Raw genomic sequence first — 14,071 nt, 5'->3', positions numbered from 1 at the left:
AAACTTGCCAAATCAGTACAAGATTTCATTCAGATCACATTAGTGAAGGGTCCTGAATAGCTGGTGCTAACTTACAGGATTGCCTATCGAAGAGAGATCTTCACAGAATGCCGGAAATGGCAAACCAGTCAATAGGGATGGCAGTCCACCATTGACTTTAGCTTCTCAGAGCCGCCAACTGTCGGACAGTAGCCAGACACCATCTGCTGATGGAAGAAACAAGACAGATGGAAGGTTGAAAAAGCTCAAGAGGAAGTACCTTCCAACATCGAGTTCTCAGAGTAGCGACGGGTTGAACAGCGGCCGAGCACCTTCTCCTGGTCCTGGCGGAAGGAGGAAGACTGATGGAGCATTCAAGAAGCTGCGGAAGAAGTACCTATGGTTCATGCCATTCTAGTTCATCTCTTCAGTACTCATAGTCACAGATGGGGCATGGAGTCAAGAGGAAAATTTTTGATGAAGTAGGTCGGCAATCCTACCACCTGCACAGATGTTGTTTGGATACATTCTACTTCTCGTGGGGTGGATTCTTTGTACATGCTATATGCTATTGGACGGAATAATCGTGGGTACATTGAGGTGGCATCTACCACCCAAGACTATTTAGTGGATTATGGCATAGGGGGAAATGGGTTTATTTATTCAATGCTGGAGACAGATCTGTTTTTTCTAAGCCTAGCTTGATTTCAAGTACCTGCAGGTGATATGAAAAAACATATAGACAAAGGAATGCTATCTGGACGTGTTTGGTCGGTATATGTTAATAGTATAAAAGTAGCGTTTCCCCTGTTTTTTTGCGACTTGAGAGCTTTGAGTACATGAAACATCAGTTCGATGCCGTATCATTAGGCAAAACGTGTATGGTTCAGCTTCATCGACGAAGATTTGGTGATAAGTTCTGGGCTTATGATGGCCCGACTTTCCTTTTTCTCTGCCTCTGGACCTTGAGTAATGCATCCGATTGGACCTTGAGTAGCACTGCCTTATGGCAGGCATCGTCATCGCGTCGGCTAAAGAAAATTCTGTGCGGGTTTTCCGTAGCAATATCCGTTGCAGAACAGTCTTTACAATGCACTTGGCGAAATTGCACCGCAACAGTGTCCTCTACGACACCTAATAAGGGTTGTAAGACCCATATAGGTAAATAATTATAATTGCTTGATCACGGTTGCCGATCATTTAGGTCGCCTGGCTGTTGTTGTTGATTGCCAGGTCCGCACGACCCCATCATCGGCTCATCGAGGGATCCCGGGTGATGACCGACAGGGGTTGCCTGAATGCAGCAGATTCGGCTTGGGTCATGTGATCCAGGCATTGGCCTCAGTTGTCCGGATAAATCAAACCATAAACGTACCCGGTGGAATTCGGGTTAAACTTAGGCCCATGGTGCGGTGCGCACGCATTGCGCAAGCGGATGGCGCGTTGCGTGCGCAAGAGCTGAAAAGATTGGTAACCTTCGAGAGCACTGCGATGCCGAAAGAAAGTTAACCAAATGCGCTGCACTATAGTAAAGGGAAAATGACAATCGACATGTCGTCTTTCTGAACTTCCTATCTCTTTGGACAGGGAGTGACCTTAGCACGCAAGCGATTCATGTGGATCCACTACATAGAAATCCTGGGACCGTAGCGATCTTACATTGCGCGAGGATGAGATTCTCACATTAGACAAGGGGCGGAGCAATGATGATGAGCCCCCACTCAGCACGGCAAAGATCTTATCCGTGATTCTCACATTCGCTGCAAAATGCTCAATTGGGGTCATTGTTTCATTTTTTATTTGTAATTTAAGGTACGAGCGCAAACACTTCGCTACTTCTGATATGTAGATAGAATGGACTAATATCATAAAAAAATTCCCAACTCTACGTCCAATCTCAATTTTGCCAACTTTTACTAAATCTACCTTCATTAAAAGTTTTTTGTTGACAACCAAGAGATAGGAAACTCTTGAGCACGAGCTATTCGAGCATCCTAAATGGAGTGTCCCAAGCGCAAGCTCTCCAATCACATGAGATGGAAGACCTCGAGCACAAGAGATTGAAGATTGAGCGCAAAATCAAACATTCCCAGACAAGATGGAAGGAAAACTTTCTTAAAAGTAAGAGTAATTAAAGGAAGCCAACTCTAATTGGTCTAATTTTATCCAAATTTTAGATCCAAGAAGATACTGTTAGGGCAATGTGGAAATTCATCTCCAAAAGACACCTTTTGGGATTTGAAATGTAGGGAAAAACTATAGCAATGACGTACCAATAAGGGTGATATTGGATGAATGGTTAATGTGATGGGAGTCTAGTAAAAATTGGCGGTTTACTATGGAAAAAAAAAAGTTTATGGTAGTATTGGGACCGGATCTAATGTTGAGAATTTTTCATAAGAGAAAAAAATGTTTATAGTAAATTTAGGACTTGACCTAAATTTAGAATTTTTTATTAGACAAAAACAAAATCATGGTAGAATTAAGGCCGAAGTTAAAGGTTGGGGTATCATTAGGTTTTTGGCCTATGAACATGTGACCTTGACTCAAAGTGATTTACATGCAATTTGTGACATTTGAATAGATGACCTTTAGTTTGATATATGCTAGAATGAGCTGCTAATATTTAGTGTGGTGCTTCTATGAAATAGTTAAATTAAAAAGCAAAGGGATAAATATAGATGCATGTAGATTTATAGTGATTCGACTTAGATTAAGCCTATGTATACTCTCCTAGATTAACAACTACCAATAAGGTTAGAATCCAATAATTATCTCTTGAGTAGTTACAACATAATGCGTGTTGTTTCTACCCAAAGTTGTAGATTACACTACACTGATCAAGCACTGCTAACACAGTTGTACAATGCTCAAATCACGTATTACAATTAGAACAACTCTCTAAAGAGTATAACAGAACTTGGATATAAGCACGATTGTAGTAATCAAATAGAATGTGACTATATCAATGTTTGTAACTTTCTCGCTCTTCCCCCTTATGTCCTGCAACATGTATTGATTTTCTTATGTAGTTTTCAATCTTTAAACTAGCCGTTGGAGGATCTTCAAGAGGATCAATTGGCCGTTAGAATTGATGGACACAATCACCGAAGATTTGGTCGCCCATACAATCAAATCTTTAGATAATTGGGAGGTCTTCCTAAATTTATATGGCCTTGGTAATAATTAATTCCTTTGAATTTGGTAATAAACCAATTGATTTATCTATAATCTTCTTTTCATAATTTCAATCCCTGAAGATAGCTATTCAATCCCTTTTGACACATAATATTAGTCAAAGAAATTTTTGGGTCTCTTATCCAAATAATAAATCAATTATAAGCATGTTCAATTAATATAGTCAGCTAATTATATCAACAATATGTGAGTATATTTAAGCTATTTGCTCTACTCAACTTACGAACCATCATCCATGGGTCTTACTCACTATCTCAATGTAACAAGACTAAATAAACTATTTACCTTGTTTGGTATTTCCAAGTCTCCATTAATTTCCTATTCTTCATGACTTGTTCACCTCCATAAAGGTTCGTCCAATTATCATTAATCTTTCACTTTATACTTGGGGTACCTTTGACATTAGGAAAGGATATCAACTTCACTTGAGCTTCTATCTTCCGATCCATCTAAGCATATTGACAATCATGGCTCTACCAAGCTATTCACCTATTCATGGTATCTCCAAGCTTTATCGAACTCACCGTCTAGGCTTGTTCACCTTCTACTCAGATACCCACAGCTTGTACACACCTCTACACCCGCTCAATGCTATTAGGACACCATTTGCATTTTGATTTGTGCATCTCTCACCTAGTCTTACTCAACCAATACATGCATTAGTAGTCATTGATTATTTTGTCTTCTTCGAATCATCATATGGGATTTTCCCAACATCTTTGGTGGCCGCCCCTCCTTGCCATGATCTCACCTGGTGTTTTTGGAGTTCTAATCAAGGTAGGGTTGGTAAGGATAGAATCGGTACCATGTGATTGAACAACGCATAATGTTTCAATTTTATGCCATTCCGTGTTTAATATATAGTCGTCATAATCCCTTGGGTTCCCTTTGCATTATATATTGCATATTATATTGGAGAATTGGATCTTTGAGCCCTCTCAATCATATATCGCATTTAAAATCAAGAGTTTTTATTCTATGCAAGTATAATGTCTGTTGACACCCAAAAATACCCTTGCAAACGCATGCTGGTTGTGAGGGGTAGAAAACTCTAAAATCACACTTGTTGCCCCATGTGGGCTGTAATTTACATTGGCCTAACCCATAGTGGTTATAAAAATAAAGAATAGCCAAGGATTTCGAGAATGCTTAGGCTAAATTTTGATGAACATACAAGCAAAGATACATAATTTTATGATGAAGCAACTGGTTGCCTCGTGTCAAAGTCAAGAGATGCTATTGGAGACATAACATTCACAGTGAATTTAAGCAGGAACAATTAAAAGTGCACCAAACTCAAGAGGAGTTGTTAATCCTCATTAGACAAGCCAGAGAATATTGTCGAACAAGTCAAAAACTAGATGTGGATAAGATGGTTCAATAGAGAACGTGGAGTAACTCTTGAGAAGGGAGTAACTGACCACTAATAGTTACTAAATTGGCCTATAAATACCGCATGCAATCCAATAAAGAGCCCATCGAACAACATACAAAACTACTTTATCTTACCTTTTACTTTTGCTTAATTTAGCTTAGTTGTAGCTTAAGATTCCTATCGTAGATTCAATTCCGGCAAGTGTCTATACTATTGATTAAATTCCAGTATTAACTCACTGTTCAGCATCATCAATTAAATTCTAATGTTGTGTCTACATACTCATCTAAAAACAATGTTTACTAGGTGCTATCTTCACTATCCAGCGTCATCAATTAGATTTCGATGTTGTGTCCTCCTACTCACCTAGTAGCGGTGTTTGCTAAGTGTTATTACAACTGTCCAGAGTCTTTGATTAGATTCCAACATTATGTCCTCATATCCATCTAGAAGCAGTGTCTCTTCATTGTCTAGCGTCCTCGATTTGGTTCTGACGATGTGTCCTCAAACTTATTAGAAAGCAATTCTTTCCGAACGCTTTTGTAAATATCCAGCATTGTCGAATCTTCTTCGATATTGTATAAACCACTTTAATTTTAATGGGCTTTCATTATTATGTTAAAGTGAGTGTAGATGGTACTGTTAATTAGATTTTGACATTAATTGTCGTTGATATTAAGCTCATGTTAAGTGTGTTAAGCATATTAAACAACTTCTTTAGATTCGAAATTATATACTAGATATAGTCTCATTCGCATTTGACCCTTTCTGTCCAAATTTAACATAGAACCTGAGTTTCCTTTAGTAAAAATCAAAATATAACGCTTGGTGAAAGATATTTCGTTGCGAAAGATATTAAAGAAACATCATGATCCTTGATGATTCTCGGCCTTGCATGTTTCTTTAATAATCTTGAATCATCTTGAATAATAATTATGGATATTCTTGACTAATCTTGATGGGCTTTAATTTATATTGATACATCTTAAAATGTTTTGCATGTTTACAAATTGATAAATGTATTTCGGTTATATGTTTTTTCCTAGGGTATAGTATCAGTTTTCTTAAACTCACTGATAAAGAAAAATACAAAAAAATTAAATTAGCATTCCATATAGATTGCATTATGAGAATGTCGATATTTCATGTTGTACAGTACATGTCCTTGCAATTCTTTAATATGTCCTTGCAATTCTTTAATATTGGAGTTAATATTAGTTAGATGCATGTTAGTTTAAGTCATATCACGCGTATGTCACGTGATATAGAAAAATCATGACCATGTTATAGTCTTTAGGGATTAATTTTTATTAATATTTCATAAAAGCTGCATCTAGGGTTTATTGTTTAGTCTTATCTCATATAGAATAATATTCATTATGCATGTTGGATAGTGATTTAGGTTATGCATTGTAGTTTAGAATACACATGTTATTTTATTTGAAGAATTTCGCCCACGACAAATTGCGTCTAGGCTTCATTTAACTAGTCTTTGCACTAGTGCATTACTTCATGTTTATTTTTATATAGTTTAGTATACACATCATTCAGCATTTAGGAGTTCATATTAGGCTATTCATTTATCTTTTAATTGAATTAATCTTATCATGAATATTTGTTTAGTTGCTGCATGCATACTCATGGTCTTAATCAAGAAAATATAAAAATAGTTTGATGTCTCATTTAGGTGACTGTGGCATTAATTTGTGTTATTCGTTGATTACTATCATTCATTAGCCCACATTTACGCATATCATTTGGTAATATTAAGTCATGCATATCATTAAACAATTTAAGTTATGCTCATCATTTAATGCACATGTAGGTTTCGGCCATGTAGTTGTTTAAGGAGGTAATTTTGAATTTATCATGTTAATTAAATGTAGAAAATCCAAACAGATTAAATTAAGTTACAGATTAGATACGTTTGCATTATGGTGACAAAAATGCGTTAATTAGATAATTCCTGTCTAGTCGTTCATGTCCTAGGTGTGTCATCTAGGCCATGCATATATTAAATTATTGCATCTTTATCTTTTGATTCTTATGCTGCATTTGGGAACAACATCACCACTAAAAGTCCTTATGCAAATGTTGAGGCATTTGGCAAAATTTTTAGAAAGCTTTTGCATTATATTTCCAAAGTCCTCTTAGACAAGACCAGAAGAAGTTTTGAGTTTTAGCATTTTGACATGCTAATATTCTTTTTCAACTTTACCCTCACTAAACTTTCATAATTTCATAAATGCCCTTGCCTGGAGGCTCACGTGACATTGCAGGCAAATGGCTCAAGCTGCCAACGAGCAAAATTTGGCACCAGCAACTCTCACTCAAAGTCACATGACCTCAAGCCAGGGCCACCTCGGGGGGTTGCCAGGGGTTGTGCGACCCGAGGTGGCCCTCGCCAGCTACCAATAGTTAGTCACAAGAAGATTTAAAAATAATTTATTTAAAAATATATACCTAAAGATCTTTTCAAGTGTAGTTTTTTCCAAATATTATTTAAACTAAAATCGATTTCCAAAATTATACTTTAACCAATACTCCTTTAACCTAAATATTTTGCATTTAACCTAAAACATACGCAGCGCATAAGACCTCGTCCGAAGCTTGATGATGAGGCTTTCCTTGGGGTTGCTTTGTACATTTCAGATTCTTTAATTTTTCTTGCAATTTATGTACTACTTTAGTTATTGAGTGTAATTTTTACTGTCTGCACAACATGCATGATCGATCACTTTCACACATTAGTGGCTTAGATTAAAGAAATTGATAAAAAAAAAAAAAAGATTGCATCCAAAAAAATTTCATAAAGAAAAAAATGTACCAAAAGGGCATTAGAGTTAATCTAACATAATCTAGTCCCCGTATTCAAAATCTCTATTTCGTAAAAGTAAAGACAAAATCTTGTGCCTTGGGTTTCTCATCAATTTATAATATATTAGTGGTGGCTTCAAAATAATATGAATAGATGGAGGGCTCGCGCTAAGCGTACGAATCTCCTCGTCAAAGGAACCATTCGTACTTGATAGTTCACCTCGGGAGGATCCTAACAGATTGGGCCATGCAAATTTCTAGTACTTTGCATAATGCCTGATGAGTTTGGGTGAGATTGTTAAACATGTTTAAAGTGTTTGATGAGTTTGAGATAAAATAAGATTAGGATAGAGTTGTTCACCACCAAGGTATTAAGGTATATACCACCAGTAAAGAAAAAAGAACTTATAGGTTCATCGCCAATGAATTGAATTAAAAACCAAAGGAATTACGCACTTGAGAGAAATTTTTATATATCATCAACTAAAAATTTCGAATGCTTAAAACTGAGAATACACCTCTTATCTATAGAGGGACTAGGACACTAAATTAAAAAACACCAAACTAGGAAACGTTAAGTTAGGAAACGTTAAAGTAGGAAACGTTAGGTTAGGAAACATCGAATTAGGAAATGCTAAATTAAGAAACATCAAATTAGGAAACATTATATCAGGAAATGTTAAACTAGGAAACATTATGTTAAGAAAAATCAAGCTAAGAAATACTAAAACAGGAGACATCAAATTAGGAAACCAACTTGAACTAAGTAACATACTCATATTAGGAACATACTTAATTAGGAAATAGCCCTCTAACCTTCTATTCAGTTGAAATAGCCTTTATTCTTTAATTTCTGAAAATTCTATATTAGACACTTTCTCCTTACGGGACCATTGGATCATGTTGTGGCCACAATTTCCTTTGTTTACATAAACATCAAATGGTTTTAAGTGGAATTTGATGCTCCCACATCACTAAATTTGCGAACTTGTGAAAGACAATAGGCTTAATCTCCTTTGGGCTACCGCGAGAAGCTATCACTAATTCGTGCCCCATTCCATGTATAGACTTGGTATGATGAGCGTGAGCGAGTATTTTAGAATATATACCTAATTGAACTTGAATTATCTAATTTGGTGGAATCCATATGAGACCCACGTAAATGTCACTATCTTCAACAATTTATATTATGTTTAATGCATGTAGTACGCTTTTATAATAATTTGTCGATGGCCATCGATATTCTCTTTGCGAGGGTCATCGGCGGCCTCTTTTTTAGCGAATTGTCTGCTCTCACATGGTAATTTCTAGATGAGAATTGACTTTCTCTTTTCCATTTTCGCCCTCCTAAATTTGCAAAGGCAAAGAAAAAAAAAGTGCGACTTTTTCCCCGGCTAGTCCAGTCAGCCACTGAAATTTCGGAGAAACTACCGACTAAGCAGCTGGGGGCCACCATGACAGGTCAACCTTTTATACTTTTCCACATGTCGAGCTCTTACTGGACGGACTACGATGATGTCTTTGACCATCGCCATCCCACTCCAGCAATTTGCCGATCGACCGTTGGCCCCACTGATTAGTCAGTCACCTTTGCGATTGCTCGATGAGGAGGTGCACGAGCGAACGACTTGTCGGGACGCTTGCCGAGACTTGACCAATCATGTGGTTAATATACTTTTAGCTTTTATTAAAAATGCTCCAAACTTTCCCAATTTATAAATGCCGACATTTTAATTTAAATGCGAAATTTTTCATTCATTTTCTGAATTTTGGATAAAATTAACATTTCATCCAAAATTATTTAACCTGTACGGATTGAGTTTTAATTTTTACTTAATTTAAATTTCACAATTTGCACACTTCGACTTTTCTTAAATTGGAAACTCTTGAATTTTCACAATATTCAAATATTGATGCTGAGGTTCACATATGACTTTCTTTTTCTTTTTCTTTTTTATTGTAGTTTTTACATTTTGGTGAGAAAATAGAAAATACTTTTTGATTTTTTTAAAATTCAAACAAGCAAGCCTAGTGAGATGTATTATCGAGTATTTAAAATATGGTCACTCAGTCTATTGAACTTTTCATTTATCTCTTGGTTTGTCCAAGAACTTATCAAATTCCAATTAAAATGTATATTTTGCATGGAAATAGGAATTAATGCATTAAATAATTATAATCAAAGTTTATAACTTAAATTGCAAATTTCATTAAAATTCAACAACCAACTCAACCAACTGAAATTCACATTCTTGAAAGTTATATCACATGATAAGATGATTGAATGATTCTATCTAAAGAGTCACATGGCCCGTATATGAACAAACGCCATTTGCCACCACGCAATAAAAATATTTCCAAATAAAACTATTTAGGCATTTCTGGAAGACTCGAAAAAACGTACGATATTTCTCTTAATGGATGAAAATATCCATAATTAACTCTTCCGCTTACAGCGGCTTTTTATCTAGGGCCGGTCATTTCTTCTTTCGGCGAGAATTCAAATAAACGACCTCGTCTCAAGTGCCGGTCGGCGTGGTTACTCATCTACGATGACACGTCAGCTCAATTTGTTTCCGCCTATAGCGTAATTAACCATGGTTGAGTTCTGGATTAGAAAAAAGGAAAAGAGAAGACCATGGTTGAGTTCACTGTCTTCACTCGAGTGGCAGCCTATAAATACCCGTTCAGACCGCTCGTTCTCCTTTGTTGAGTAAAGGCTAAGGAATTTCGAGTCGTGGCTGGTTCGTTCTTCTTCTTCTTCTTTGTTGTCATCATCTCCTCCAGGTTAGGAATTCGGCCTGATTCAATTCCCTTAGCGCTATTTCGTAGCTTTCATTTCGACTTTAGTTCAATGGGTTCGCCTTTCTGCTGTTGTCTCTAGTCTATCATTATAGGACGGATAGTTTCCGAGTTCAGCATCAGCAGAAGCTCCCGTGCTTAATGGTCATGGCAGTTGATTTAATTCAACTAGTTAGTTCGTTCTTCTTTCGTTTGGGCTCGAATGGAGCTGATACCTGCTGTTTTTGTTCAATAGCTCTGCATCACGTCTCTGTATCACTCTGCCTGAATCTGTAGATATTGTAGCTCGTCGTCGATATTCACATTAGTTTGCGCATTGATTGACGTATCTTCCAAGCTAAAGAATATATTGATAATTTGTCGATGGCATCCAATTGCCTTATAAATGATTTTTAGTCCGATCTCTCTAGGGTGCCAGCTGAGACAACTACATCTGATGCTCTGAAATTCTTGTTCAAGAGGGTGCTAGAAATGAAGACTTGGGTTGTGTTGGGTCTGGTCTGAGAGAATTATCTAAGAAAAGGGTTGTATATCTACCCCTTTTTGGGTGTCCGCTGCATTGTTTTTTCTCCTTAGTTCTTCGCAATTATTCTGAGGACTCGAAGTAGAATAACATTTCTGCAGGCTAATAGATTAGTCTCTGGCCTCTCTCGTCCATGGTTCTGATGACCGTATTTTGTTACCATCATTCACTTTCCATTTGTGCTCGGTTCAGGACGAAGTTTGCTCGCTGAAAAATTTCGCCTTTCTCCGATATTGCTCGAGATGTGTCCTCCGGCTGTCGCCCCTCTGTTTGATATAAAAAATATCAGTTCAAATGAGGAGCTCTTCAAGTTCATGTTTTGCATGGCTCGTGCAGACTTTTTCCAGCAAATGTGATAACAGATGTGAACCCTTTCAACTGTCTACCTGAAACTTTGCCAGGTGATCTGCTCCTCAAACTCCTCTTTATCTGCCAGTGTGCTGCTAAAATATTGCACATGTTGACTAACATTACTTGCCATAATTGATCTTAGCAGAAAATACGTGGTACTTCACGAACTCAATGGAGAACAGGGGGGCAGAAGGTGGATTCTGGATGCCTAGAGGAGAGGCCCGTGAGATATTTGGTGATGCTTTCATCAATGGTTGGGAAGAAACTCATGAATTCTACGAAGGACGAGGCCCGAAAGTTGAAAAAACTAATTGGTTGATGCTGGAGTACTATATGACTTCGAAGGTGTCAGGAGCAGCTCTTTCGGCAAAGGTATTACCCGAATTCCACGTTGTCTACACTAATTCACTGATGCATTCCCCAACCCCCTCCCCTTTCCCCAGTCATACTGCCAGTCGACAAACAGTTTGGGTTGGATTTTGTGCAGGATGCTAAATCGCTCTGCAAAGTCTTCCGCAGTGGCAGCTTGCCAGTATCTAACAGTGAAATGCTGCAAAATGCTGCGGGTACTGAGTTCCGTAGAGAAAACTACCTTTACTCTCTGTCTCCAGATAATTTCAACATACCTACCAAGCAATGTGTAACAAACCAGATGCAGGTGTGCCTTACGGGCTTGTTCGTGGTTGCTCGGTTCTTCCTAAATTCTTGAATAAAATTAGATCGATTAGCAACACCTAGTTAACATTGGAAATATATAAATTTACTACTCAGAATGACTTACGGTTGTGAATTTTCAAGATGCTGAAGCATCAAAATAAGTGCATTATGTTCACTAACTGAAAATTAGTTCAATTGATCAGAAAATGTAAACTTGCTGCATCAATCTGAGAAGAGCAGAACAGTTCTGAGATAAAGATAGTCACGTTTCAATTGCCAAGTGATCTCGTGAAAGTTTTGGTTGAGATTATCAATAACTACCATTATGTGCCTAGGATCAGTTGGCTCATATTATAGTAAAAGAATGGTCTTCACCATTGAAATATGCTTGTAAATGATCTTTTCCATAACTTTCTCGTGATTGGATGTCTGGACTCTAAAATAAGGATTTCTTGCTTCTTGTAATAATCTGCATCCTCGTGCCTGGTTACATGGACGCTAGTCACTGCTGTTGCCTCCCGAATGTTGCTTTCTCCTGGCTCATCAACACTTTTATCTGTTGTAGGTTAACACCACTTCCTGCAATATTTTGCGACGTGCATCCAGTTTCTTTCTTAGCCATCCCATTGAAAGTCTGCCTGAGCTGGATCATATCGATCCTGGTGACTACTTAGAATTGCTGGACCTTGGCATTCCACAATCTCCATCTTCCCAGTCGGATAATTCAAGCTGCATGACCATGTTGTCAGATGAAATCTTTGATTATCTGGTCGCGATGCTGGAATCAGAAGTTGAAAGTGGAGAGCATGTAGAGCATAGGGATGCTGATTGCAACCTTAATGTCACTGATTCTTCAAAGCCAGATGACGTTGTTGTCCAAGCAGCAATTTCAGGTATCTTCTTTGGCCCCCTTGCATCTGATTTTCAATAGAGAGGAGCTACTGCTGGTTCTATCTCACCTGATCATTGATGTTGCTCGTTTTTCTGGTGAAAATCTTCTTCAAGGCTTGCACATTTTATGTCTGCATCGTATGAGAAGGAAAACATGCTTTTTTAGTTCATGTAAACATATGTAATTGATTAGTTATAGCTAAGAATGTAGCCTAATTGGTAATTAATATCATTGGCCAGCTTAATTGACATCAGTATTGCCTAAGTTCTAGTCATTGCGGCGAAATTTGCCTGTCTGATCAAGAAAGTCCAGTGATTGTGTGGTTTAGGTCCTATGTTGTCAGAACCCTATATGTATGATTTTGTAATTTCGATGCATTTAAACTGCTAATTACAAGTAAATTAATTTGATCAAAAGATCTACTTCATTTCCTCCTCTTAAGCCACTGTTTTGTTCATCCTAAAGCTTGCCAAATCAGTACAAGATTTCATTCAGATCACCATTTAGTGAAGGGTCCTGAATAGCTGGTGCTAACTTACAGGATTGCCTATCGAAGAGAGATCTTCACAGAATGCCAGAGATGGCAAACCAGTCAATAGGGATGGCAGTCCACCATTGACTTTAGCTTCTCAGAGCCGCCAACTGTCGGACAGTAGACAGACACCATCCGCTGATGGAAGAAACAAGGCAGATGGGAGGTTGAAAAAGCTCAAGAGGAAGTACCTTCCAACATCGAGTTCTCAGAGTAGTGACGGGTCGAACAGCGGCCGAGCACCTTCTCCTGGTCCTGGCGGAAGGAGGAAGACTGATGGAGCATTGAAGAAGCTCCAGAAGAAGTACCTGTGCTTCATGCCATTCTAGTTCATCTCTTCAGTACTCAGAGTCACAGATGGGGCATGCAGTCAAAAGGCAAAGTTTTGATGAAGTAGGTCGGCAATCCTACCACCTGCACTGATGTTGTTCGGATGCATTCTGCTTCTTGTAGGGTGGATTCTTTGTACATACTATATGCTATTTGATGGAATATTCGTGAGTAAATTGAGGTGGCATCTGCCACCTGAGACTATGTAGTAGATTATGGCATTTGGGGGAAATGGTTTTATTTATTCAATGCGGGAGACAGATCTGTTTTTTTTTTAGGCCTAGCTTGAATTCAAGTACCTGCAGGTGATTTAAAAAAGCATACAAGACAAAGATATGCTATCTGGATGTGTTGGGTTTGCATATGTTAATAGTATAACAGTAGTGTTTCCCCTGTTTGTTTGCAACTTGACAGCTTTGAGTACATGAAACATCAGTTGGATGCCGTATCATTAGGCAAAACGTGTATGGTTCAGCTTCATCAACGAAGATTTGGTGATAAGTTCTGGGCTTATGATGGCCCGACTTTCCTTTTTCTCTGCCTCTGGACCTTGAGTAATGCATCCGATTGGACCTTGAGTAGCACTGCCTTCTGGGAGGCATTGTCGTCGCGTAG

The 14,071-nt window shown here is 37.9% G+C and overlaps 1 protein-coding gene across 1 annotated transcript in view; it reads left to right on the top strand.

The window, feature by feature from the left end:
- LOC104448727 (NAC domain-containing protein 37) overlaps positions 1–13,704 on the top strand; it is a 73,461-nt gene extending 59,757 nt beyond the window's left edge. The window contains exon 6 of the mRNA XM_039315776.1: positions 13,136–13,704. Coding sequence (XP_039171710.1) covers positions 13,136–13,455 — 320 coding nt within the window. The 3' untranslated portion in view covers positions 13,456–13,704. The remainder of the gene's footprint in view (positions 1–13,135) is intronic.
- The last annotated feature ends 367 nt before the right edge of the window (positions 13,705–14,071 follow it).

The sequence above is a fragment of the Eucalyptus grandis genome, chromosome 6 (genome assembly GCF_016545825.1).
Source record: "Eucalyptus grandis isolate ANBG69807.140 chromosome 6, ASM1654582v1, whole genome shotgun sequence".
NCBI lineage: Eukaryota > Viridiplantae > Streptophyta > Magnoliopsida > Myrtales > Myrtaceae > Eucalyptus > Eucalyptus grandis.
Note: the sequence above shows the minus strand (reverse complement) of the source record. Positions and strands in the feature narration are given on the sequence as shown.